Raw genomic sequence first — 27,156 nt, 5'->3', positions numbered from 1 at the left:
TGAGAAAGTTTCTTAGCTCTGACTACTCCCTGAAGGATAGCTTCTGGAATATATGTCACAAAATGGTACTTGCTTTGTTGTAGGCATTTAACAAATGTGTTGATTGAAAAAAGTGACCAATCAGTCAAAGAAGAAAGAATGCGATTTGATGGAAATTTAGCAGTGATTATTTTGGCAAAAACAATAGATTTTCATGTTACTGACATAGGTCATTTCTAGAGTTTGTATGGATAATACCAAGGTGCATTATGATGTTTATATCCTTTAAAAAAATATGATAAAGCCAATAGGCTCAATTTCTTTTCTGGCCAAGAAAGGAACTAGTAAAACATCTTGCTGGGTCTGTTAATAGTTTCTTTGTATCTTAAGCACTGATTGAGTGATATTAGCAAAGTTTCTTTTCTCCCTAATTTTTCATTGTGCCTCAAACCAGCTCCCATCATATTTCTATTAGAATCAAAACTGTTTCTTTTATTGTGTGGTCCTACATATCTCTCCTGGATTGTATCACAAGGAAGAAAAATCTTCCAAGTCGTTCCTGCCTGAATTCCCACAGAATATTTTAGGCATGTCAGCTGTTTGGGCTCTGAGCAAGGATTTGATCCAGTTGGCACCCTAGCCTGAATTGAAAGTGTGTTTGAAAAGCCTAAGCATCAGTGGTAACATTGTTTCCAGAGTTAGAAACATTACTGTGTTTTTTACCCCTGTTATGACTTCAAAAGGATTTATGTAACTGGGGAAAAATGATAATAAAGAAGGCGCTCTTATCAGTAACAGCAGGGTGAAGTTTGGTAAAGTGCTAGAAGGGTCATGGTGATATATTTGAGGTAGTGGTAAGTTTTTGAGAAGGTTTGGGTGGGTGTCATTTATTCTCTAGCTCTTTGTATCTTTCAGCTATCTGCTACCCTAGCGATTTTCAACTGGTGTGCTGCAAGAATTTTTACAACGTGCAATACCTCACTATTGAGTCAGGGACACTGACCTCTTTTCCCTTAAATTAAAGAAACGACAACAGCCAACACAACAATAGCCGTTCAGTGTGAATTAGAAGGGGAGATAGGAATGATTGTTACTACTTTTTTGTCAGATTAGCAAAAAAAAAAATATTTTTTGGTGTGCCACAGAATTTTACTAATAAGTTTGTGTGTGCCATGAGATGAAAAAGGTTGAAAATCACTGCGCTACTCTTTTCCTCTTTCCTCCACCATTTACCCAAGACAAAGTAAATATTGATTTTCTAGAAGACCAGGTTATTCTAGGGAAAGAAAGTATAAATATTTTATGTAACATCTCTCTCAGGAGCTAATTTTACAGAGCTAATCGAGTGTACATAGCACACGTAAGATGAGTAATGATTTTTATATTTTTCAAAAAAGCTCTGAATTTTAAGGGCTAATTGACTTTAAGTTATCAATTAAAGTATTTTAAGCTAATGTTTATTTTTATTCATTTAAAATGGATACATTCTAAGATAAGAGGAAATGTTTTCTATTAAAATTTAAAACACTATATATGTTGGTGAAGAGTTAAAAAAAATCAATACCTAGATCAGTGGTTTCCAAACTTTTTTGAGTGTTTCATCACTTAAAATATGTAATATTCATTCTTGTATGTACTTACAAATTATATATTATCCTTATTTATATATAATAGAAAACATATACAAACTAGATACTTTAAAATAATGAAATAAATATAAGTAGAAGATCTAATATCTTCTTTTTTCCCCAGTAGAGTCTTCTGCATTCCCTGGTGCAGTTAGTCTTCTTTGGAGACTATTGACCTAGATCATTAATGGGCGAGGGTAGCCCAGGCAGAGTTATTTTTAACAAGTTTCCTAGGTGATTTAAAGCATTCTTTCTTCTCACAGTTACTTATGAAGTAAAGGCAAAGAAGAGATTTAGCAATAGACCATAAATCATTCAGAAATTTTGGCCACAAAGCTGGGGTTCAGATGGAAAGGCAATACTTATTTTCAGAAATGATTAAAATTTACCCCAAAACACCATCATGGTAATGATCTACCATACTATTATATTTTCAGTTTTCTCTTCATAGTGATCTTTTTGAAATTTGAATTCGATTATTTCATTTCTTCAAAATCTGATAATTTATTCTTGCTTGCAGGATAAAGTCCATGCTCCCGTAGCAAGTAAAATCTTCATGATTTTGACCTCTGTTAACCTTTTTTGCTTCATAGCTTTTATTGCTCCTTCCCTCCACCCCTGTTCCTCTAGAAAACCTAGTTTTGCTAAAACAAACAGAAAAGCACAACCAAAGAAAACTCAGCTTCAGCCTTAATAAATGTTTTATCATTCATTATAAACCTTGTCCTTGCTTGGTTATCCTGCCTGGGTTGCCTTTCTTGCTTTGTTCTGGAAAGCTTCTATTCATTGTTTAAGATTCAGCTCACACATCTCTTCTGATCTCTAAACAATTGATGCTCTGACCTTCATGATATTTTATAGCATTTATTGACTTGCTATAATTAATTTGCTTTGTAAATCCTACTCCTGCTAGGCTGAATTTCTCAAGGGTTGAGATTCTAAGTTAAAACAGAAGTTCTTTGAGGGCAGGTACTCACTCTTTTGTTCACTGCCACATCATAGTTTCTAGCATATAGTAGACACTCAAGTATTTGTTGAATGAATCTATATTTATGTCTTTAGTATCTGGCATCTGGCAGGCTGAAATGAACCTTTGTCTATTAAATAAATTACAAATGAATGAATTATAAAGCTCAGAAATAAACTTATTTTATGGGGTTATAATTTGAAAAAAAGCTAATTTACTCAAATTTTGACTACATGGCATTGTTAATATCAAAAAACAGTAAGAAAGTCCACATATTTTCATGTAACCTCTCATTTCACTTAAGGTATAAAAAGGACTTGAATAATTTTATTATGACTTACTAGTAGTGACCCAGTGCATGGATTCATGCACATAGAAAGGAAATTAATTAGAAGGTGGCCAGCAGGGCGGGACTGGGCGATATGGGCCAGACACGCCCTGGAGCCAACCTCCCATGGTCCCTTCCTGGCTTCTGTAGAGTGAGTGGGGTCCCTCTGGCAGGTGGGGTCCCTTGGCCTGGCCTGCAAGGATCGGGCCAAATTCAGCTCTCAGACATCCCCCGAGGGGTCCCGGAGTATGAGAGGGCACTCTGCAAAGTTGCTTTCATACAAAGTGTGGAACTCAAATGCAAGTGTGTAGTAAACCAGATTCGGGCTGACAGTGCCCCAGCAACAACATAACCCACGGCTGAAGGTGGAATCGCACAGCCCCACAAGGAATCAGGCTCCCTCCTCTCTGGTTTCGGGGTGTGTCCCCTGAGAACCGCCACTGCCAGGTCACTGTAGCTAGACAGCTACTGTGTTGAGCGTCTGCCCCCTGATGGTCAGTGTGCATCATAGTGACCAGTCGGATGGTTGGACAATTAGCAAATTAGCCTTTTATATAGAGAGATATTGGTACTTAAATGAGAAAATGTAGAAAGATAGCCAAATAATTTTGTTAAACTTAATTTTTTGTTGTTGTTTCAGTATTAATTGAGATATTGTTGTTTAATCCTTTCTTCAGGGTGTTTGTGAACCGAAGTTTAGCCATGGAGAAAATAAAGTGTTTTGGTTTTGATATGGATTATACACTTGCTGGTGAGTAGCACTTTTTGATTGTTTAAGATTGCTTTGGATTATCCACAGTAGGCAATTGAATAAACACTTAATTGATTTAATCATATATTTAGCTGCTTCTGTTGAGATTTGTGAGTATTGGAATTATCAGATATCCTTGACATTTAATTTGGTACAGATAGGTAGACCACGTGCTAAGTTATTTTCGAGACCCTGGTAAGAAATGATATGGTGAAATAATACATTTTGTGTATATTTGGGCACTTTTGGCTTTTATTTTATTAAGCTTTTTATATCTCTCGCTCTACCACAAGGTAAATTTTTATCAGTTAAAAATTTTAATGTTATCTTTAAAACAAATGGAAAATGTGTTAATTTTTCATTGAAATGACTGCATACATACTATGTAAAGACTTTTAACAACTAGAGCTATTAGCTTTGTTCAATGTCAAATAGACCTTAAACACTAGCACTGAGATATATTTGAAGTAATCAGTGCCTTAGTCAATAGCTGTAACATCTTTTCAGAACTTGCAAAGTTTTCATTAAAATATTTGCAGTCTGATACAAATATTAATGAAAATATGTAATTTAAGAAGTACTAGGGATGAGGGACTAAGTTGAGCAGTGTGTACAGCTATAACACTCAGAAAAGAATGTTTAGAAATTTTCTCTAAAATATATTGTTATTGAATACACAAAGCCTTTTAAATTGTATAAATTTACTTCAGGAAAAATCTTTATATAACAGTATTAGAAAACCGACTGGTTTCAAATTTTAAAAATCTCAATTTGATGTTCAATTTAGACTACAAATATATATAATATTAATGTACAAAAATGAATAGATGGAATTTATAGGTACTTGCCACATAGATGTGGCCATGATATTTACCAAACAAGTTATGTATTAAAAACATACACTGAATTATATGAATTTCTTTCATCCATACCTGTTACTTATGTGGTTTCCTGTTACCTTAAAGTTGTTTTTGCAACATTTTGATTTTCCTAATTGGACACAGGCACTTTTGGGAGCACTCGTCAGAAAGCAGGTGGAAGCACTGTACTTTTTCAGTGTAGATTTTGCTGTCCAAATCAGGAGAAAATCCTACAATCTCTCTTCTTCCTAGAATTAGCTCTTCAGGGGAAGGAATGGCAAGGTAGCTGAAAGATATTATCTAGGCAGAAATAGAAGTTACTGGGGTCAAAAAATGACAAACTTTCCTCCTCTTCGTTATTAAGACATTCTTTTTTATTTTTTTTTAAATGTATTTCTTTATTGATTTCAGAGAGGAAGGGAGAGGGAGAGAGAGCTAGAAACATCAATGATGAAAGAGAATCATTGATCAGCTGCTTCCTGCATGCCCCCCTACTGGGGATCGAGCCCGCAACCCGGGCATGTATCCTTGGCCAGAATTGAACCTGGGACCCTTTAGCCCGCAGATCAACGCTCTATCTACTGAGCCAAACCGGCTAGGGCTATTAAGATATTCTTATTGAAATAGTTCAGTAAGTATTTATTGAAAACCTGTAATGTGCCTGACATGTTTTGTTACTAAGCATTGAGATACTATATATCACAGAATTATGAAAAATTCTCTTATTTAGTGAAAAAGTCACTGAATCGTAGTCTTTACACTTTAAAAATGCTTTGATTTCTTCTTTTTATTTGCTTTTTGTTGTTTTTTGTACCCCTGACTGAGCTACACTGGCCAGGCTGGCAAACAATATTTTGAGTGATACAGAGTTATCATTTACAGCAAGCATGTCAAACTCAAAGGCTAACATGGGCCTAATAAAGAAGGTTTATGTTTATGTGGACTGTAAAAAAAACAAAAGCTTCAGTTTTCATAGAAACAGGTTTATTTCGATAGAGACATGCTGAATACAAAGGGCTGACATAAATGAGTAATCATTAACATAAAATAATAGAACATTTTAATAAAATTTAATATTTTTTCTTGAACATTAACTTACCACTGAATAACTGAACAAATTAATAAGCATAACACAAATAAGCCTATTTTTCTTGTTCTCTGAAAGTGAAATATTTTCCGTTGTGCACACCAAGCCAGTCAGTACAAGACTAATGACATTGCAGTCGGTTGCTAAAATATTCACTGCTAGTATTAGTGGAGAGAAATGGTGTGCCTGCAAGTAAGGCACATAAGAGAAATGAATGCAACACGATTATAGTAATCAGTCATTAGTGAACATTGTCGTTCGTTATTAATAACTAGAGGCCCAATGCATGAAATTTGTGCAAGAGTAGGCCTTTGCAGCCCTGGCTGCCTTGGCCCTTGCAGCCAGCCCTGGCAGCTTCGTCCGGAAGGTCATCTGGACGGTCGTTCTGCTGTTTGGCCTTCGGGTCTAATTAGCATAGTATGTTTTTATTATTACAGACTAGAGGCCCGGTGCACAAAAATTTGTGCACTGGGGGGGGGGAGGGGTTCCCTCAGCCCGGCCTGTGCCCTCTCGCAGTCTGGGACCCCTCGGGAGATAACGACCTGCTGGCTTAGGCCTGCTCCCGGGTGGCAGAGGGCAGGCCCAATCCCTAGGTGCAGCCCCTGGTCGGGCTCAGAGCGGGGCCGATTGGGGAGTTGGGGCGCCGCCCCCTCTCATGCACAGAGCAGGGCGGATTGGGAGGTTGCGATGCCACCCTCAGTCACGCACAGAGCAGGGTCCATCAGGGGGTTGGGGAGCTCCCCCCTGTCACGCACAGAGCAGGGCCGATTAGGTAGTTGAGGAGCTCCCCCCTGTCACTCACAGAGTAGGGCCGATAGGGGAGTTGGGGCACCGCCCCCTGTCACACACAGAGCAGGGCGGATCAGGGGGTTGGGGTACCGCCACTGTCACACTCAGGGCAGGGCCGATGGGGAGGTTATGGCTCTACCCCATCATACACAGAGCAAGGCCCGTGGGGTGGGGTTTGGGGCGCCACCCTTTATCACCCACAGAGCAGGGCTGATCAGGGGGTTGGGGCTCCACCACTCTCACACTCAGAGCAGGGCCGATGGGGAGGTTATGGCTCTACCCCGTCACATACAGAGCAGGGCCAATCAGGGGGTTGGGGCGCCGCACCCTGTCACACACAGAGCCGCAGGGCGATCAGGGGGTTGGGGAGCTCCCCCCTATCAGGCACAGAGCAGGGCTGATCAGGGGGTGGGGCGCCTTTCCCTGTCACACACAGAGCCGCAGGGCGATCAGGGGGTTTGGGTGCTGCCCCCTGTCACACTGATCCTGGTGCCGGGAGGCCTCGCAGCACCGCTGATCTCGGTGCTGGGAGGCATATTACCCTTTTACTATATAGGATAGAGAGGCCTGGTGCACGGGTGGGTGCCGGCTGGTTTGCCCTGAAGGGTGTCCTGGATCAGGGTGGGGGTCCCCACTGGGGTGCCTGGCCAGCCTGGGTGAGGGGCTGATGGCTGTTTGCAGCTGGTCACACACCCTTCAGGGTGGGGGTCCCCACTGGGGTGCCTGGCCAGTCTGGGTGAGGGGCTGAGGGCTGTTTTCAGGCTGGCGGGTGACTGAAGCTTCCAACTGCTCCTTTTTTTCTTTTCTTTTTTTTTTTTTATTCTGGGGCTTTGAGGCTTGGCTCCAGCTCTTAGGCCTCTGCTGCTGAAAGCAGGTTTCTGACCTTTGTTTACCTTCTGTATTTGAAACAATGTTGCGATCCTGCTGGCTAAAGCCCGTGGACTAAAGCAGGTTTCTGGGGTTTTGTTTAGCTTCTATATTTGTAACATAGTTGCTTAGAGTTGCTGCTCAGAGGCCGGCAGCGGCAGGTGGGGAACGTTGGAGTCCTCAGTCACTGAAGCAAGCAAGCCTCATGTTAGTTTCAAGCTGCCTGGCTGCCAGCCGCCATCTTGGCTGGCAGTTAATTTGCATATTGCCCTGTTTAGCCAAAGGGAAGGGTAGCAGTCGTATGCTAATTACCATGTTTCTCTTTTATTAGATAGGATTATGTATAACAGGATATTGTAAAAACTAAGTTACAAAATTTTTATTAAAACGTTTCTTGCCGAAGCCGGTTTGGCTCAGTGGATAGAGCGTCGGCCTGCGGACTCAGGGGTCCCGGGTTCGGTTCCGGTCAGGGGCATGTACCTGGGTTGCGGGCACATCCCCAGTGGGGGATGTGCAGGAGGCAGCTGATCGATGTTTCTCTCTCATCGATGTTTCTGGCTCTCTATCTCTCTCCCTTCCTCTCTGTAAAAAATCAATAAAATATATTTTAAAATAAATAAATAAATAAATAAAACGTTTCTTACATACTGTTATATTGGCTGGTCCACGAGTTTTACATGCTTGATTTACAGCATAGATGGATTACTAGTTTTCAGAGTTATGATATAGTGACATTGATAGTGAGCCTAGTGTTGATGCATCTGAAGTGTGTGGATAGACATCTCAAATGGCAGGCATGATTTGAATGGTGCATTTATTGAGAGAGGGTGCTTATTGGTTTAGGGCTTATTTTATACTGTAAACTGCCCAATTTTGTTCTGAGAAAACATCTACATAGGGCTTTTCAAAGATTTCTTTCATTGTTTTCAAGGTGTGAAATTATATGACTCTTATGGAAAGTGTGGGAGGTGGGACCTAATTTGGATATTAGCTATTGGATATAAGCTATTTTCATAAGGAAACAGCTCTGTTTTTGATATTTTAGATAATGGCCACAGAAGACTTTCTTTGGGAGGGTGGTGGTATGATTTGATTTGGTTTTGATTACTCACTTATTTTGAGAATATTGTTCTCCATGTCATGGGGTTGATAGAATTGGCGGTGAGTAATCATTTAAAGCTTTGATTTGTCACTAATAAATAAGAGGGTGAGGCAAGCATACATACTTGTACTTAAAGGGTTTAAAACTATATATATAATAATTCTCAACTTGTAATTTTCTGAAAGTAAACTATATAGACCTTTGGTAGAATGAAGTTGGGAGGTTTTATTTTGTTTTGTTTTAGTTTGTTAAAAAAAAATTGATGGGCTTACTTGTATTTTCTTTTTAATTTATGATTTTTAGTTACAGTGTTTAGTAACATAATCTATCCTAATGGGAACCTTATTATTGTCATCTCATCTGAATGCCACTTAATACCATAAACAGTTTTTCAGAGATGATCTCTTTATCATCAGCTATCTCTGTAAAGTGAGTTATGCATATTTTATGTGTGTTTTTTTTTAATATATTTTATTGATTTTTTACAGAGAGGAAGGGAGAGAGATAGAGAGTCAGAAACATCGATGAGAGAGAAACATCGATCAGCTGCCTCCTGCACATCTCCCACTGGGGATATGCCCGCAACCCAGGTACATGCCCTTGACCGGAATCGAACCCGGGACCCCTCAGTCCGCAGGCCGACGCTCTATCCACTGAGCCAAACCGGTTTCGGCCATATTTTATGTTGTTAGTAGTTCATTTGTAAGATTTCTATGTAATTGACATTTTTATATAAAATTAAAAACAAAACAAAAATCTTGTCTATTGACATAAATTAATTTTTCCTGATTGTCTTGAACCTAAATAAATTTTAATCCTGAAATCTGCCTATAGGAGTAATGTAGTATTGGCATTTAGCTTCTTATCTGTGTAATACTGTAGATTAATGCTTTATTTTTCTAATGAGATCGTGTATACTAATTATGCTTTAGCCAGTTTGTTTACTAAATACAGCTGAGTTTATTCACGAAAGTCAATATTTAGAATCTAGGTAATACTGAGTCTTGTATATTAGCTTTGCCACTGTCCAACGGTGGACTGTGTTTTATATAAAAAGTACTTGGCAGGCCTATTTATAATTCCATTCTTATCCCAAATTACTTTAGCAACATTCTTTGCACATGATATATGTATATCAGTGTTTACAAAAAAAATTTCAAACCTTAAAGAAGGTTAAAAAAGGTTATTTGAGCCAGGGTTGAGGGCCAGATCTGGAAGCAAAATCTGAAAGAGTTGAGATAATGCTCTAGGGAATAAAAGTTTTGCAGTTCGGCCCTACCCGGTTTGGCTCAGTGGATAGAGCGTGGGCCTGGGAACTGAAGAGTCCCGGGTTTGACTCCGGTCAAGGACACATGCCCAGCTTGTGGGCTCGATCCCCAGTGGGGGACTTGCAGGAGGCAGCCGATCATGATTCTCTCTCATCATGGATGTTTCTATCTCTCTCTCCCTCTCCTTCCTCTCTGAAATAAAAAAAAATATATTTAAAAAAAAGTTTTGCAGTTTGTTTTATTTTATTTATTTTTTTGTTTTGTTTAAAAATGCTTAAGAGACTTTAAAAAGGCCCAAAGGCATCCAGGTTTAATTTAAGATCATCCTGAAGTGGTGTCTTTCGGTTTCTCCTTTTGTGAGGCATCAAATTCAGTCCTTGTTAATGAGACACCCTGATAATTCTCATTGGATTGTGGCAATTTCCTGTGACTCCCAGTATCTGTCATAAATGTCCAGCAGGTTATGAGCAATGAGAAATGTAATATCAGAAATTATCAGGAAACATCTGCAGATTCTGTTTGAATATCCTTTCTGCAAGACTCTTCACCAGCAGAAAGATTACCGCTTGCTTTATTGCGATACTTGCTTTATTTCAGTACTCTGAAACCAAACCTGCAATATCTCTGAGGTAGGCCTGTACTATGTACAGATGTAAAAGTTAGTATGAGAAAAATACTGATTCATAAGAAATATGCTGTTGGAAGATAGCACTGTGGATATCCTGGACCACCAGAAAGATTAATATGTGGGTCCTAGAGCAAATTAAGTTTGAAACAACACTGGAGGCATTAAATGGCAAAACTGAAGTTGGCCTAATTCAGGCACATCATGAGAAGGCAAGATTCTTTGGAAAAGACAGTAATGCTGGGAAAAATAGAAGGCAGCAGGAAAAGAGGAAGACGAAATATGAGATAGATTGACTCCATAAAAGAAGCCATAGGCATGCATCGACAGCTGAGCAGGGCTGTTGAGTTCAGGGCTTTGTGGACATCACTCATTCATAGGGTCGCCAGGAGTTGGAGCAGACTCATCTGTGTGTAATACACACAGCATTATTAGTTGCAACAGTAAAATTACTAAAATGAATAATTTAAAAAATATCATGGACTGTTTTCAACCTAGATAAATTTGTTTTCAAAATAGTCCTAATGTAATAACTACTTTTGATTACCTCTTTTCTGCTTACATATTCTCAGACCTTAGACCAGCAGTTCTCAACCTGTGGGTCGAGACCCTTTTGGCGGTCGAACGACCCTTTCACAGGGGTCACCTAAGACCATCTGCATATCAAATATTTACATTACGATTCATAACAGTAGCAACATTACAGTTATGAAGTAGCAACAAAAATAATTTTATGGTTGGGTCACAACATGAGGAACTGTATTTCAAGAGCCAGAAGGTTGAGAACCACTCACTGCCTTAGACCATAGTTTGGCTCAAATAGATTTTGGCTCAAATTGAGTCAGCAATTAAAAATTGGGAGATTACAAATAAAAATCTAGTTATCACACAGTTGACAACATATGGCTCTCATTCATTCAGGGAAGTCAGCTCTAGCTGTGTAGCTACTTCTCTGACCCTGAGATAGGTGTTTGGAATATATTATCTAAATCTGAATCTTGGAAAGTTTGGTAAACTTTATATAGTACCTTGAGATACAGACCATAAAAATGAATTGTCTGGATAAGCCTGAATAAATCATACATAGTTTTAAGAAAATTCCTAAGCTAGGTTAATTGACCCCTTTTTCTATCCCTCAGTATCTCCTTAGTCACTTTGTTATTGATGTTCTAAAATTTATTATAAATATCTAGTATATCTCTGTATTGCACTATGAGCTCTTTCAGGCCAATGACCATGAGTAATTTGTTGTTGTTGTTGTTCTCAGAATCTAGTCTCTTAATATCTGCTGAGGATTGGTTCCAGGAATCCCCTTGGATACCAAAATCTGATAATGCTCACATGCCTTATATAAAACTAGAGGCCCGGTGCACAAATTCGTGCACAAGTGGGGTTCAGCTGGCCAGCCCCCATGGGGGCAGATCAGGGGCCGGGCCAGCGGGGAGGAGGGGCCACGGGTGGTTGGCTGGCCGGTCTTGCCCCCAATCGGGCCGGTTGGCTGGCTGAAGTGGGCGTTATAGCAACCGGTCATTTCGGCATTCTGGTCGCTGGCTTTTTATATATATAGACTAGAGGTCCAGTGTGTGAAATTCGTGCACTGAGGTGGCAGGCCCCTCAGCCCAGCCTGCGCCCTCTCGCAGTCTGGGAGCCCTTGGGGGTTAGCTGGTAGGCAGATGTCCCTCTAGCAGTCCTGGATCCCTTGCTCCTTACCACCCGCCTGCTTGCTGCTCCTTACCACTCAGCTCGCTGCTCCTTAGCACTGCCACAGAGGCAGGAGAGGCTCCCACCACCATCTCTGTACTCTACAGCCATGAGCCTGGCTTCTGGCTGAGTGGTGCTCCCCCTGTGGGAGTGCACTGACTACCAGGGGGAGTTCCTGCATTGAGCGTCTGCCCCCGGTGGTCAGTGTGCATCATAGCGACCGGTCGTTCTGGTCGTTGCACTGTAACGATTGCTTAGGCTTTTATTATATAGATGGCCTAGAGTTTTATATATTACTTGTATTTGCATAGCAGGGTATACCTACACATCACGTAATGCGTATGGATTCAGTGCCGGGAGCCGGTCCATCCTGGCATATATGGCATACTGTTCTTAATATGTTTGCTCACCTTCTTGGCACTATGTGTTTTAATCAAGGTCACCTCTCTGAGAAAGGTTGTTTCCCCAGGTAGGGATTTTCCCCTGAAGTTAGGGAGGGAATAAAACCCCTTAACTAAGTGCCAGGCGGGTAATTAATCACTTTAACTACGAACAATCATGCTTAAGCTACATAATCTTTACTCCCTGGAATGGAGATAAGAAACGCCCTAACCTTTGGAATAGAGATTGATAGGATTGGAATCAACTGGTATAAATACAGATGTAACAAGACAACAGGACACAGAACCTACACACAGAACCTACACACAGAACCTACACAGAACCTAGAGACAGAAGAACTTCGCTAGAGAGAATATGGCAAAAGATCCTGGACAGAAGCTGGAGACAGAACCTAGAGACAGAACCTAGCGAGAGAACATGGCAAAAAATCCTCTGGACAGAAACTGGCCACAGAACCTAGAGACAGAACCTAGCGAGAGAACCTGGCTGAAGAACCTAGAGACAGAACCTGGCTACAGAACCTGGATAGAACATGGCAAGAGACCCTGACTAGAACCTGGTGACCGAACCTGGCTGGAGAACCTGGACAGAACCTAGCGAGGGAACATGGCTACAGAACCAGTCTGGAGAACCTAGTGACAGAACCTGACTGGAGAACCTAGACAGAATCTGGACCCTGACAAGAGAACCCGACTATGATGATCACCTGAACGCTGCCTCTGTGTCGTTCCTTCTTTGCTGACTCTGTCCACACCTTTGGGGACCCTTGGACCTGCTGGGGTTGGACCCCAGCAATTCAGTGTAGTGTTCCATGAATGGCAAATTTGAGTTTACTTTTTGGAATTTTCTGGAACTATCACCTCCCCCTCACCCCCCCCCCCCATGAATATTTTCTATTTATTCTCTGTTGAATAATATCTAAAACCCATGGATATGAGGGGCCAAATGTACCTAGTACACAGTAGGCATCCAAATTATTATTACATTTTGCTAAATTTAGTTACAGGTATCAGAGTGCGATGAACTGTTTTTATTTTAGGGGGAAAATTACATATTAGCTACATTAATTTTTTATTACAGTAAGCTCCTTTGATTACAGAGCATTTTTTAAAGTTATCTCAATAATTTTGAAGAAAATACTTTATATACAAGTTCCTAGTAAGTGTATAGGTTCTCGGGAGAAATTTGAGTTAGGTGATTTTTTTTTCATTTTATTTTAAAATATTCATTCTCCTAATGCTCAGTAATTTTTAAACAAGTACATCTTTTAATTACCATTTAATTTTGCTTTGTAATGAATTGTAATTGGCAGTCAGTCTTTCAAACTCCACTTGTTATTTACATATCTAGGCATTTGGGAGTTATTTTTATTTTATACTAGAGGCCTAGTACATGAAATTCGTGCACTGGTAGAGTCCCTAGTGGCTGGCAGTGGCCAGCTGGGTACTCTCTCCTTTCCCCCCGGCTGGCCCTGCCCCCTGGTCGTACTCCTGAAAAGAATCCCAGTGGAGGGGGCAATTTGCATACTATGCTTTTATTATATAGGATTACTAAAAGTATTGTATAGTATCTAGTTGTTATATTTTACGTAAATAAAAACTGAGATAGTTAGAAATTTTCAACATCTTTTTTTAGATCATTGATCTCAGGTTAGTTATAAAAATTTTTATTATGTCTGTTCTTGTGCTAGGATCTTTAAATAATTTTGGAGAGTAGGAAAAGTCCAGTATCTGTTTCCATTGAGAATTGAAAAGATTTTATTTATAAGTTTCCTTAAAATATTCTAGTCTTAGAGAACCAACATTACATAGCCTAAATAACTAGAGAACATTGATGTTGATCGCATTTACAGCATAAAAGCAAATAACTATTCTTGTGTGGTTGGGTTGGATTTTGTTTTTTATAGTAATTGGTGGTGGTGGTTTCTCCTAGTTGTAATATTTTTAGGACTTTTAGACATTATATTTAGTCATTTATTTCTGTTTAATACCATTTCTCATAAAAATCCAGAAGTTGGAGAAGTCTGATGGTGTGTTTAGCCTGAATTATCTCTAGGGCAAATGATTCTCTATATGGTTAAAGTAATACATATCTTAAAAACGTCAGTGTCTGTAAGGGTTCTTCATGTAACTTTGAGTCAGTTATTTTGCTAGACTGGGTAGTTTCTTTAACATTATGAAAGTGGAATAATATGACTGCACTTACAAGGGGAAATATCCACTGACAGAATAAAAATTTTAAAATTTCCCTTTTTCTACATTTAGACATCGGGTTAGGTTTTTAGCAACATGAAGTTGGTTCTTGTCTATATTATGATGGCAAATTTAGGTGTTGGAAGGATAGAAGAGTGGATAGTTAGGTATAGGTAGACTTAATTTAAATAGGTACTCAAAAACAACATGAGACTGCTCTGGTTCATTCTTGTAATCTTTATTTAATCTGTTTCAATTTTAAACACTGCCTACCAGCTGCATTCAGTTTCTACCATATTAACCTGAAATATGCTAGAGAAAATAAACAAAGACAAAAATAAATTTTTTCTGTTTTTTCTTTTAACTTACATTTCAGGATCAGACTTGTTATATTCCAGGCTCAGGGTGCCAGAATAGTAAATAATGCACAATACTTAATGTTTATTTTTAATACCCTTGTTATGGGCAATTAGACAAATTGTAGTGATGATCACAGGCTTCTAAATAGGAGGGGGCAGTAACTCCTATAAATACCAATTTCCAAATGCTATCTCTCCACTCCAGCCCATCACAATAGTTTTAAACCTGTTTTTGTTATTGTTTTGTTTTGTTGCTTTATTTTGTTTTTTAACAGGAGAGCCAGTGTAACTCCTTCAAGACTGGAGTGACACACTCTGCATCTGCATCTGCCTCATGTGAGTTCTCATTTTGGCAGCAGCACTCTGCTAGGCTGGAACCTCTGTAGAGGTTTGCCCTCCTGCCGGCGCCCCTCCTCTACCCCCCCTTAAATCTAGAAACTACTACCACAGTGTGTCTTGGTGGCAAAGGTAAAAAGTGCATGAGAATTCCAGACTTCCCTGCAGAAAGTTTCTGGCTCATTCCAAAGGCGCACTGTCTCCTCTTACCTAAGTTTAAGTTCTCTCTTGTATGAATAGCATCTACTTAAACAGAGCTCAGAGCTCTTATCCCTACAATATGCAGTTGATATCTTTTGAAGAACTGCTTTTTTCCTTGGAGATGATGGAGTAAAGAATATCTTTAAATGCTCTCGGTAGCTTTAGCTTTCAAAGCTTCGGTTGTTCTCTTTTAGGCTAGTTGCGTAACCCGAGGACACTGTGTGCTGCCGTAGTGGCTGAAGCAGTCCTCTTTTTCGGAATCTAGCCCTTAAAATAACTTTTTCCTTTGTCTTTGGATATTGGGTAAATTAGGATAGGCCTGAGGACTTTGTTGAAGAAGAAGTAAGCAGTACATGTGTGAGGTTATGTTTACTCTGAAGCTACTGGCTGTGTTTGGGAAGTCAGTTGTAAGAATTGAGCTTGAAACTATGCATCATTTACTGGCCAGGTTTTCAAGAGCAATCAAAATTAGAGCCTTTGCAGCTGTAGAGAGGCATAGCACTCTATATTCAGAGGTAATGTATATAGTTCTCCACATATGTCAAGGCTGGCTTGTTTGAAAGAGGAATTTTATTATTTGTTTACTTATTTATGTATGTATTTACTTTTCAAAAAATGGTGGTACTGTGTAGGCTTTAGGAAATAGTCATTTTGCCATCAGGTCAGAACAAATTGTGATTATTCCCAAGGGACACTTAGAACAAAACATCTAAACTAGTGCTCTGTGCAGCTGTGGTTCTGCTTCTCAAGCCCTGGTTGTGCTTTATAGTTCCCTGACAGATGATTTAATGACCTGGGAGTTCGTGTTGCTGAAATGATTATCCGGGAAGCTTATGAGAAAATGTCAATAGCTCATAGTTCTTACTGATTAATATAGAGCTTAGTGAAATAGATAGTGTTGTCTAAGTGGAGTTTGGCCTCTCCCTGCTAAATCCATTCCCATCTGTGACTAGAGCAATTTATTTTGGACTAGATAAGAGAAATTGGAGGGATAGTGGGTTTCAACACCCAAGCTTAAGTTTTGATGAGCTATGTAATCTAGAAATTCATTTTTAACAGTGGTAGTGTAGTACACCCCACCACAAAGAGCTTTGGATGAGACTTAGGGGTAACCTAAATTCTTGCTTCAGCTAATGTTTGTACTTGCTATTATATAACTTCAGGTCAGCAAATGGGGAAAATACATGGTATTTTTGGGAAGTACCCTAAACTCATTGAGAGAAAGGAAATTTAAAGTTTATTTCTATAGGTGGAATTTTTAGAAGGTCATCTCAATTGAACACTTGAGAGGAGTTCTGCCCTGGAATAAATACAATGTGGCAAGTGTAGAGGGTTTTATTTTTTCTGCAATTCTAGGGTTTGTTCTGGCAAAATAGGGATCTGAGATTTTATTTCCCCATCTTATATTTTTTCCCCTACTAAAAATTCTGAACAAATTATTTTGGATTTCAGTCCAAAGTGTCTCATAGACATAGTTTTAATCACTATTACTCCATTATTCTATAAATTACCTGATTTTCTAACTAGGGAAAATTGCTCATTTAGGGAATTGAGGTTTGTTTGCTTGTTTTTTGTCTCCCATTCTTAAGGCAGATCGAGCAAGTTATCCTTCTGAAAAATTTTTAATTGAAAACATTTGTTATAGGCCAAATCATAAGAGTCAATGGGTTACGCAAATAGGTTCGCTATACTGGAATTTTGTTTCATTAACTATTGCTTATAATAAGTGGGGCTTTGTAGATTGGGAAGTAATTTTTGTTTTATGGAAATTTTAAAATGTTATTTTCTATCAATTGTGGTGGAATCACTGGGTGGGTATGAGATACTATTTTATATTCTCAGACTAATTCAAATTGACATCAGTGGATACCATGCTTTCCTGCTTTTATGATAATACACCTGACCTGCCCTGTTAATATGTATGAATATTTAACACTTCCTTTATCACAGTATACATCATCTAGATTTAAGAATTTCACACTTGAGACTTCAAAAAAAATTTTTGTGTGGGGTGAGGATGGGGTTAGAATTGAGGGGAGGAAAAAAATATAGCCAGTTTTGAAAATGTTAGCTGGGGTTAGCATTAGCATTAACTTATTAATATACCCCAAGACAACAAAAGAAATGACAACTTTTGGGGGCATTGTTCTGATGAGATGAGACTCAGTGCATCTCCTAAAGGACCTTAATAATTCTAGGCTTTGAAATGACAAATGTTTAAAGGACTTTGAATGCTCACCTTGCTTTTTTAAAATTTCAATTTAATTTTAAAAACAGATCAAATACATTAATAATGTTACAAGTTTGTTTTTTTTAGTACAAAAGAAGATACATAAAGTCTTCCTTCTTCCTTCCCCTGTCTCTTAGCCATTCATCTCCCTTCTGTGGAGCAACCAGTATTATGATTTTCTTTTATGTATTTTCAGAAGTAGTCTAAAGCAGTGGTTGCCAACCGGTGGTCCGCAGACCTCTGGTGGTCTGTGAGGTCCAAAGGTTGGCGACAGCTGGTCTAAAGGATTGCTTTTGGAAAGGGAAAGTTGAATTGTATTCATTAAAATACTAGCATTAACTTGGATAAGCAGACTAATTGCAATGAAAAAATCATAGTTGGAGCCATAGGCCGTATGTTAATCATAGATAGGAGAATTATAATAATGTAATGATAATAGTTGCATTATTATGAGAATGTAGGAATAGAATGGATTTGTTTTTGGCCTCATTTGGCATTTAGCAAGAAAACAGGTCTTTTTTTTGGTGGTGGTGGTGGTGGGGGGGGGTCTTTTTTTTTTTTTTTTTTTAATATGACTTACCCACTCCTAGAGACTGACAGAAGGATGCTTGCCTAGATACTAAATATTTCATTTGGAAGAAGCCTAATTAAAGGAGCAACATTTTGTTTATGCTGAACTGCAGTGATGATTCTAAAAAGTATTTTTTATTATAGAAAATTTCAGCTATATACGATATAAGAGGAAAAACCCCATATTCCAAAATCCATTTTATTTCACCTGTAAAAAACAGTGTGCTTCTTTGGCAGATAAGAAGACATATATATTTTTTATACATATACTTGCACATCCCAATTCTTCCATAGTCACATCTAATAAAATGAATCACAGTGTTTTTTTTGGTTAATCCTCACCAGAGAATATTTTTTTCCATTACTTGTCAGAGAGAGTGGAAGGGAGGGGGGTAGAGAGAAAGAGAGAAAAAGGGAGAGATAGGGAGAGATATCAACTGGTTGCCTCCCACACGTGCCCTGACTGGGGATAGGGAGTAAACCCTAACCCAGGTATGTGCCCTTGACCTAAATTGAGCCCAAGACCCTTGGGTTATAAGGGCCAACTCTCTAACCACAGAGTAACACGGCCAGGGTGAAATAAATCATAATTCTTTAATGTCGTGTAACTCCCAAGTTCATATCCTGATTTTTCTAATTATCTCAGACATGTCTTTTTATGGTTGATTTTGCAGTAAAAACTTATACAATTGCAATTATGATGACCATAATATTGTTAGGGCTAATAAGAAAACAAGTGAGTCCTGACAAATAGAATTATGCTGCTTAAAGAAGGAATATAATGTAGCTACCAAGCCAAATAGGAATTCCAAAAATAGATTGGGTTTTTTCATAGCTCATTTTTAAGGATTTGTACACCAGTTATGCACACCAGTGAAGCCTTCAACAGATATAGACCTCTACCCAGTTTTCTATTTTACTTACATTCTCATGGTTAATATCACGACTGTGCATATTAGTTTCTTCCCCCTCTTTTAGATTGTAGGTATGAAAGAATAAAGAGGAAAACAATGTTTGAATTAGGTTCCTTAAAAATGAAAGAACTATTCTGAAATGTCTGATAATTTAACTGTTACTGCTGCTCCTACTGTATATAATATTACCCGTTTGAACAAACTAACAATTGAGTTCTGTGACTACTTGGTGCAGTACAAAACATGGATTTGGGGCAAAAAGAAGAAAAAAAGAGGCAGATTTAGAAAGAGGGAGGAACTGGTAGAAATTTAGGAAAGGGAGGGAAGAGTAGAAATTCACTTGTTTGCCTTCTATTTTAATTGGCTGTTCTTTTAATGAGAACCTTTTTTTGTGTGCAGTGTACAAGTCCCCAGAGTATGAGTCCCTTGGTTTTGAGCTTACTGTGGAGAGATTAGTTTCTATTGGCTATCCTCAGGAACTGCTCAGCTTTGCTTATGATTCTACATTCCCTACCAGGTAATTTTTCAAGATTATTTTGAATTAAGACCTCACTTATCCCCTATTTAATAATTACAAATGCAGCCCTGATTAAAAAATAAAAAGGTGTGTTTTTCTTTTCAGTTGGTTGATGTTGATTTTAAAATTATCAAGGACTTTTCATGTATACCATATCTTTTCTATTCTTGAATTGAGCTTTATTGTTATTGAAGGAGATCCATTTATGGAAAAGAAACAGGATTACTAGTAAAACTGATGGGCAGTAATCAGTCACAGATGTTCCTACCTATATATAACTTTGGTTGTTGGAAAGCAATTACAGGTTTTGCTAATACACTTAATTTGGTAATCAGGAGCCTTTTTATATTTTTAAATATTTTTATTGATTTCAGAGAGAAAGGGAGAGGGAGAGAGAGAAACATCAGTGATGAAGGAGAATCATTGATTGGCTGCCTCCTGCATGCTCCACACTGGGTATTGAGCCCACAACCCAGGCAGTTGCCCTGACCTGGGATTGAATCATAGGTCAGTGGTCAACCACTGAGCCATGCTGGCCGGGCAGGAGCCCTCTTAAAAAAAAAAAAAAATTATTGATTGATTTGAGAGAGAGAGAGATTAATTTGTAGTTCCACTTATTTATGCATTCATTGGAGATCCAGTGCACAATCTTGGTGTATTGAGATGATGCTCAAACCAACTGAGCTACCTACTTAGTCAGGGCTGGAAGAGCCTTTTTAAAATACACACACACACACACACACACACACACCCCTACACCTGTGACCTCCTGGTTCATAGGTCAATGTTCAACCACTGAACTAGGGGAGCCTTTTGACAGTTCACATTAATAAATTTGATTAGGAAAGATTTAAGATTAAGAAAAATTGTGTTTTTTTGAGATGTCACCATCATATATTTCTCATATACAACATCTAAAAGAGGGAAATATAAGCCAGCTCAGTTTTGTCCAAGGAAATTAAGACTGTTTTAGGATGGAACCAGCTGAGTTAAGAGGAATTATAGTTTATAACTTGTTTCATTAAAATCTCGTTCCTTAAAGAAAACAGTTGTGATTATCTAGACAGAGTAAATAATTTTTAGTTGCTCTGGGTTTAGTTTTTAAGATTTCATTCACTTACTTTAGTCTCTAGGGTTATGTTGTTTTAGGACATACTTGAGTTGCCATAAAGCTTGAATAAGATGAGTTTGGTTCATGGTTATTGAGTAACATAAGATTATTGCCTGTATAATTTTGCATTATTGATAATGTTTTCATTTTCACATAGGGGACTTGTCTTTGATACACTATATGGAAATCTTTTGAAAGTTGATGCCTATGGAAATCTCTTGGTCTGTGCACATGGATTTAACTTCATAAGGGGGTGAGTACAAAGAAACCTTTTAGTCTCTTTCTAGTATTTGTATAGTCAAACAATATGAAGATGACAATGTCTTAAGGATCCTTTACAATTACTTATCAGGCAGTTAAGACCCAAGCTGACTTATAAATAGAGCTAGCAGTTATCTTTTGTTTAAAATAAGTGCTTTTTAATGATAGAGCATCCAAAAATGGTAATCTTGAAACTTACCCAAAAAGAACTAGTGGCTTTGACTTATTTGAGATTCTAAGATTTTTATTTTCTCCTTTTAATACAGTTCTCAGGTAGCTGCTCAGAAGAGGTATGTACATAAAAGTGCTTTGAAACATTTAAAACTACAACAGTGTAAATGACTAAGATTTTTAACAGCTAATACACTATTTTTTTATATTCTAATGAATAGCTTCAAATATTAGATTGTTAAAATTTTTTAAAACATGGGGTTAAAAATGAATACAGGGTAATAATACTTAAAACAAATAAGGATAAGCTTTATTTTTATAATCAGGCTATTTTTCACTATTCTTACTAATTTGGACTTTTTACCCTAGTAAACAGTAGATAAAATTTAGTGTCTACTATTTTTTAGTGAAACATCCCAATTTTCTCTTTAAACATTACAATACCACAGTTTGACAACTTCTATAATTATGGCTTTACAGTTATACATCTTCTCTAGTACTATACTACCTACTTTACCAGTGGCACTGTATTAGGATCAGAGCGACTCTTAAAACCAAAATAGGTTACGTGTCAGTCTTTCGTGTAACTTTGTCATGAATTATTCATTCTCAATGGCCAGGTAGTAAAAACACCACAGTCTACATTGAAATTGTCCAAGAGACAATATATTTTTGGTAAATAAATTTTATGATCAGAGGCACCAACTAATTGAAACTTCGAGTTTCCTTTAAATCTGCGGTTATAGCAAGACCCTACTTAGAATTGAAGCATCTTATGCAAGACTCTTCAGCTGATTCTTGGAAATCTTCAGGGCTCAAAGATTTCCAAGTATACATAGTGAGAAAAGTGTGAAGTAAACATCCCACCTTGACACACCTGGACAGGCCTTTCTTTCACTGTCATATCTGCCCTTCTTTCACTGTTCCTCTCATGAGGGGTTTGTTCACAATCCATGAATATCACGATGCAGGATTTAAACGTGAAGTGATTGCAAGTAGTACTAGCAACCTAAGCTATTTTACATATGGATATTGGCACTATGATTCAGAATCCCAGTGAAGATGAACCAACATTCTATTTATTAATGTCTGAAAAGGGATTTTTGTGCTGTGGGGGAGGGCAGGTAGTCAAAGAAGAAGAGAGAAGCAGTTCTATAAATTAGTACTACAATTAGATTTACTAACTCAATATCCAAAAAGAAGGTTTTTTGGATGTAGAATCATTCAACCAGCACTTAGCACTGCATGGTCTTTTAAGTCAAAAAGTCCATGGAGAAGAAGGGACTGAGGATGGAAGATGAAGGAGAGAGAGAGAGTTATTGAAGAACATGGTAGACAAGGCTGGAAGGGAAGTTACGGCTCCTTTAGGCAGCACCTTACAATGCCTTGCCAATGAGTTGGAGCCTCAATAGCAAAGGCTTTTAAAGTTTTAGAATAGGATAATATTGAGATCAAATCTTTATTCTATGGGTTGCACAAAGTAAGCAGTAGTCTGTACTATATATAACTTTTCCACTCAACTTTAAGTCTAGTATTCCTTCTTTTATGATACATTACCTCCCCCTGAATTAATTTTTATTTAAAAGATGTATTAGCATGATTTGGCACTCAATTTAAACAAAATATTATTGTTAACTATATTTATAAGTCTTTTGGGTTCTAATTGCCTTATAACTATTAATTAGCCTTATGCAAAGGAATTATTCTTTTTTTTTTTTAAATATATTTTATTGATTTTTTACAGAGAGGAAGGGAGAGAGATAGAGAGTTAGAAACATCGATGAGAGAGGAACATCGATCAGCTGCCTCCTGCACACCTCCTACTGGGGATGTGCCCGCAACCCAGGTACATGCCCTTGACCGGAATCGAACCTGGGACCCTTCAGTCCGCAAGCCGACGCTCTATCCACCGAGCCAAACCGGTTTTGGCAGGAATTATTCTTTAATGATGGAGGGAATAGAAAAGTATATCTAAGGGGGCAATGCATATAATTACTATTCCCTTTCACCTTAATATTCATTACAGAAAATTTTGGAAAGCTAGAAATGAGATATTCTACAAAGTTATTCTTTATTGGAACTCTTATTTCAAATGGGTGACAAAGAAATAATGTGATTTTATATCCAGAATTTATGCCATTGTAGTTAACCAACCCAAGCAGGAATTTATACAGGTTACTCTGAGTATGAAATTTAAATTTAATGTTTGTTATTTAGATTTTTAGTTGATCTCCATAAATTCACTGTGGGAATTGGGTATTTTCATATTTTAGTTTTTTGCCCTTTCTGTTTCTCTGTAATTTTTTTGAATTAAATCTTTATTCAGATTATTACCGTTGTTTCTCTTAATTCCGCCTATAGCGCCCCTCCACCCGGTTCCCACCCCACCCTCTGCCCTTAACCCCTCCTCCCCCCAGTGTTCTCATCCATAGGTGTACGATTTTTGTCCAGTCTCTTCCCGCAACCCCCACACCCCTCCCCCCCCCGAGAATAGTCAGTCCACTCCCTTTCTATGCCCCTGATTCTTTTTTTTTTCTTTAATAATTTTATTGATTTTTTACAGAGAGGAAGGGAGAGAGATAGAGAGTCAGAAACATCGATGAGAGAGAAACATCGACCAGCCGCCTCCTGCACATCCCCCACTGGGGATGTGCCCGCAACCCAGGCACATGCCCTTGACCGGAATCGAACCCGGGACCTCTCAGTCCGCAGGCCAACGCTCCATCCACTGAGCCAAACCGGTTTCGGCCCCTGATTCTATTATATTCACCAGTTTATTCTGTTCATCAGATTATTTATTCATTTGATTTTTAGATTCACTTGTTGATAGATGTGTATTTGTTGTGCATAATTTGTATCTTTTTTACCTTTTTCTTCTTCTTCCTCTTCTTAAAGGATACCTTTCAGCATTTCATATAATACTGGTTTGGTGGTGATGAACTCCTTTAGCTTTTCCTTATCTGTGAAGCTCTTTATCTGACCTTCAATTCTGAATGATAGCTTTGCTGGGTAAAGTAATCTTGGTTGTAGGTTCTTGCTATTCATCACTTTGAATATTTCTTGCCACTCCCTTCTGGCCTGCATAGTTTCTGTTGAGAAATCAGCCGACAGTTGTATGGGTACTCCCTTGTAGGTAACTGTTTTTCTCTTGCTGTTTTTAAGATTCTCTTTCTCTTTTGCTCTTGGCATTTTAATTATGATGTGTCTTGGTGTGGTCGTCTTTGGATTCCTTTTGTTTGGGGTTCTCTGTGCTTCCTGGACTTGTAAGTCTATTTCTTTCACCAGTTAGGGGAAGTTTTCTGTCATTATTTCTTCAAATAGGTTTTCAATATCTTGCTCTCTCTCTTCTTCTGGCACCCCCATAATTCGGATGTTGGTATGCTTGAAGTTGTCCCAGAGGCTCCTTACACTACCTTCATATTTTTGGATTCTTTTTTCTTTTTGTTTTTCCAGTTGGGTGTCTTTTGCTTCTTCGTATTTCAAATCTTTGACTTGATTCTTGTGATCCTCTAGTCTGCTGTTTGAACTCTGTATAATATTCTTTTTTTTTTTTTAATATATTTTATTGATTTTTTACAGAGAGGAAGAGAGAGAGAGATAGAGAGTTAGAAACATCGATGAGAGAGAAACATCGATCAGCTGCCTCCTGCACATCCCCCACTGGGGAAGTGCCCACAACCTAGGCACATGCCCTTGACCGGAATCGAACCCGGGACCCTTCAGCCCGCAGGCTGACGCTCTATCCACTGAGCCAAACCGGTTTCGGCATGAACTCTGTATAATATTCTTTATTTCAGTCAGTGTATGCTTAATTTCTAGTTGGTCCTTTTTCATAACCTCGAGGGTCTCATTAGATTTCTTGAGGGTCTCACTAAATTTATAGGCAGTTTCTAGAAAATTCTTGAGAAACCTTGTAAGTGTGGTTTTGAACTCTATATCCTGTAGTTTGCTTTCCTCCATTTCTGTCATTTGTGACCTGTTTCTTTGTCTCCGTATTTTTTATGCTTCCCTGTGTTGATAGAGTGGCTTTCTGTGCTAGGTGTCCTATAGGGCCCAGTGGCTCAGCCTCCCCAATTACCTGAGGTGGACGCTCTTGGTGCACCCCTTTGTGGGCTTTGTGCATAGTCTTGTAGTTAAGCCTTGATTGTTGTAGGTATCACTGGGATGAATTGACCTCCAGGTCAATTGGCTGTGAGAATCAGCTGTGTCTGCAGTTGGAGAACTTCTGTGCTGGAGACACCCTTCTGGGGCAAGTGGGGCTTTGGTGCTCACTGAGTGGGGATTTGGTGCTCACTGAGTCTGCCCCCTGAGTGTGTCCCTTATGGATCTGAGGAGTTGTAATCTGGATGGTCCCACTCTGACCACTAGGTACACTGACTCTTGGATCTCTAAGGAGGTGCTAATTTAGCCTCTGCCTGAGGCTACCCAGCAGGAGCTATGGAGAGATGTGCAGATTACTCTTCTTTGTTTGGGGTTTGGAGGTGCCCAGATGAGGCCCAGCTGTGAAGCAATGCAAGCTGCTGTGGGGCCTTGGGCCTTCTTTTGGAAGTTCTGGGTCTCTCTGACCTAGCTGCAGTTTGTTAGGTAATTTTCAGATCGCAAAGGGCCAGGCCTGTTATATGCAAAAGCCTCTGTGCACAGCTTGGGTGGAGCGGGGTCTCAGGGGATCAACAGGGCCGAGCAAACAGCTATGGCTGCTCCTCAGCCCTGCCCTAAGAGGCCCCGAGTCTCAGCGTCCAGGTAATCGCTGCAAGCACCTCTGAGGGAAAGCCGCCCTCAAATTCCGCCCGCTGCCAGACAGTCCAGTTTCTCTCCATATGAGTCTGGGTCCCCAGAGACTCGCCCGGAACTGGAGTTCAGAGCAGTCAGGAGCTTGAGACTCCCTCCTGATTGAAAAAGACAACCGTGTCCGCAGTTGCCAGCCCTTTCCACATGAGCCTCCGTACCTCTGCACTTTACTTCCGCACCTCCTCTGAGTCTCAGTGTGCTTTTCTCTTTCCTTCTAGTTGTAGAATTTCCACTCAGCCAGCCTTCCTGTGGTTCTGGATGATGTCCGTTTTTTTCTTTTAGTTGTATTTTTGAAGTGGTTGTGTAAGGCAGCAATTTCCGGTGTTTACCTATGCTGCCATCTTGGTTATCCCCTCTGTAATATTTTTATTAATACCATCCCCTTCCTCTTCTTGCAGTGTTTCATTTCACTCTCCAAGGTTCTCATGCGTCTCTAATAACTTCTGTTTTCACTGGCTTCTTTCTTTTGAACCCTAAATGTTCTCCGTGAATATATTCTCAGTCTTCTCTTTTTGGTACTCTTAAGTGGCCTCCTCTACTGGATAACAGTCTTCATGACTTCACCTACTACATATGCATAGATGTTATCTCTCAAGTTTGAATCTCTGTTTTAAGTTCTTGATGTTTGTTTCTAATTGTTCGTAAAAATATGTTTACTTTGAGCTTACTGTATCCCAAATAAAACTCCTCTTACATCTACGTCTTATCTAATTCTCATATTTCTGTTAATGAAACCACTACCCTCTGAGAGACACCTTAATGTGAACATCATTATCTTTTGTTGTTGTCTTATTTTTTCTTACTTTTTAAAAATTTATTTATTTATTTATTTATTTGAACATCATTACCTTTGATTTTTATGTCCCTCATCTGCCACATCCAGTCAGATGCCTGGTCTTGTTCATTTTACTTTGACAATCTCTCTTGAATACATTCTTCCCTTTAATGTCCTTTGCCATCATAAGCCTGTACTGCTCATCTAGGCTACTCCAATAACCACTTAACTGATTTCATAGTTCTTCCTTGTGTCAGTTAGCTTTTGTTGCATAATAAATTACTTCAGAACTTAGTAGCTTAAACAATGACCATTTTATTTAGCTCAAAATTCTGAGAGTTAGCTGGATGATTCCGGGGTTCCTCAGCTGATCTGAG

General features: G+C 38.8%; 1 protein-coding gene across 5 annotated transcripts in view; it reads left to right on the top strand.

Annotated features, from left to right (window-relative positions):
- The window catches only part of NT5C2 (5'-nucleotidase, cytosolic II), a 143,857-nt gene that overhangs the window by 101,071 nt on the left and 15,630 nt on the right, over positions 1 to 27,156 (top strand). For 2 of the 5 annotated variants that reach the window (XM_081104632.1, XM_081104634.1), the window contains exons 3-6: positions 3,580 to 3,653; positions 19,556 to 19,673; positions 20,942 to 21,037; positions 21,312 to 21,335. In XM_081104632.1, coding sequence (XP_080960758.1) covers positions 3,580 to 3,653; positions 19,556 to 19,673; positions 20,942 to 21,037; positions 21,312 to 21,335 — 312 coding nt within the window. Of the gene's footprint in view, positions 1 to 3,579; positions 3,654 to 15,180; positions 15,242 to 19,555; positions 19,674 to 20,941; positions 21,038 to 21,311; positions 21,336 to 27,156 lie in introns of all 5 variants that reach the window. The other 3 variants (XM_081104633.1, XM_081104635.1, XM_081104636.1) reach the window with 2 other exon arrangements.

The sequence above is a fragment of the Myotis nattereri genome (genome assembly GCF_964212035.1).
Source record: "Myotis nattereri genome assembly, chromosome: 13".
NCBI classification, from domain to species: Eukaryota; Metazoa; Chordata; class Mammalia; order Chiroptera; family Vespertilionidae; genus Myotis; species Myotis nattereri.
The sequence above is the reverse complement of the archived record's forward strand: the minus strand, read 5'-3'. Positions and strand labels throughout refer to the sequence as shown.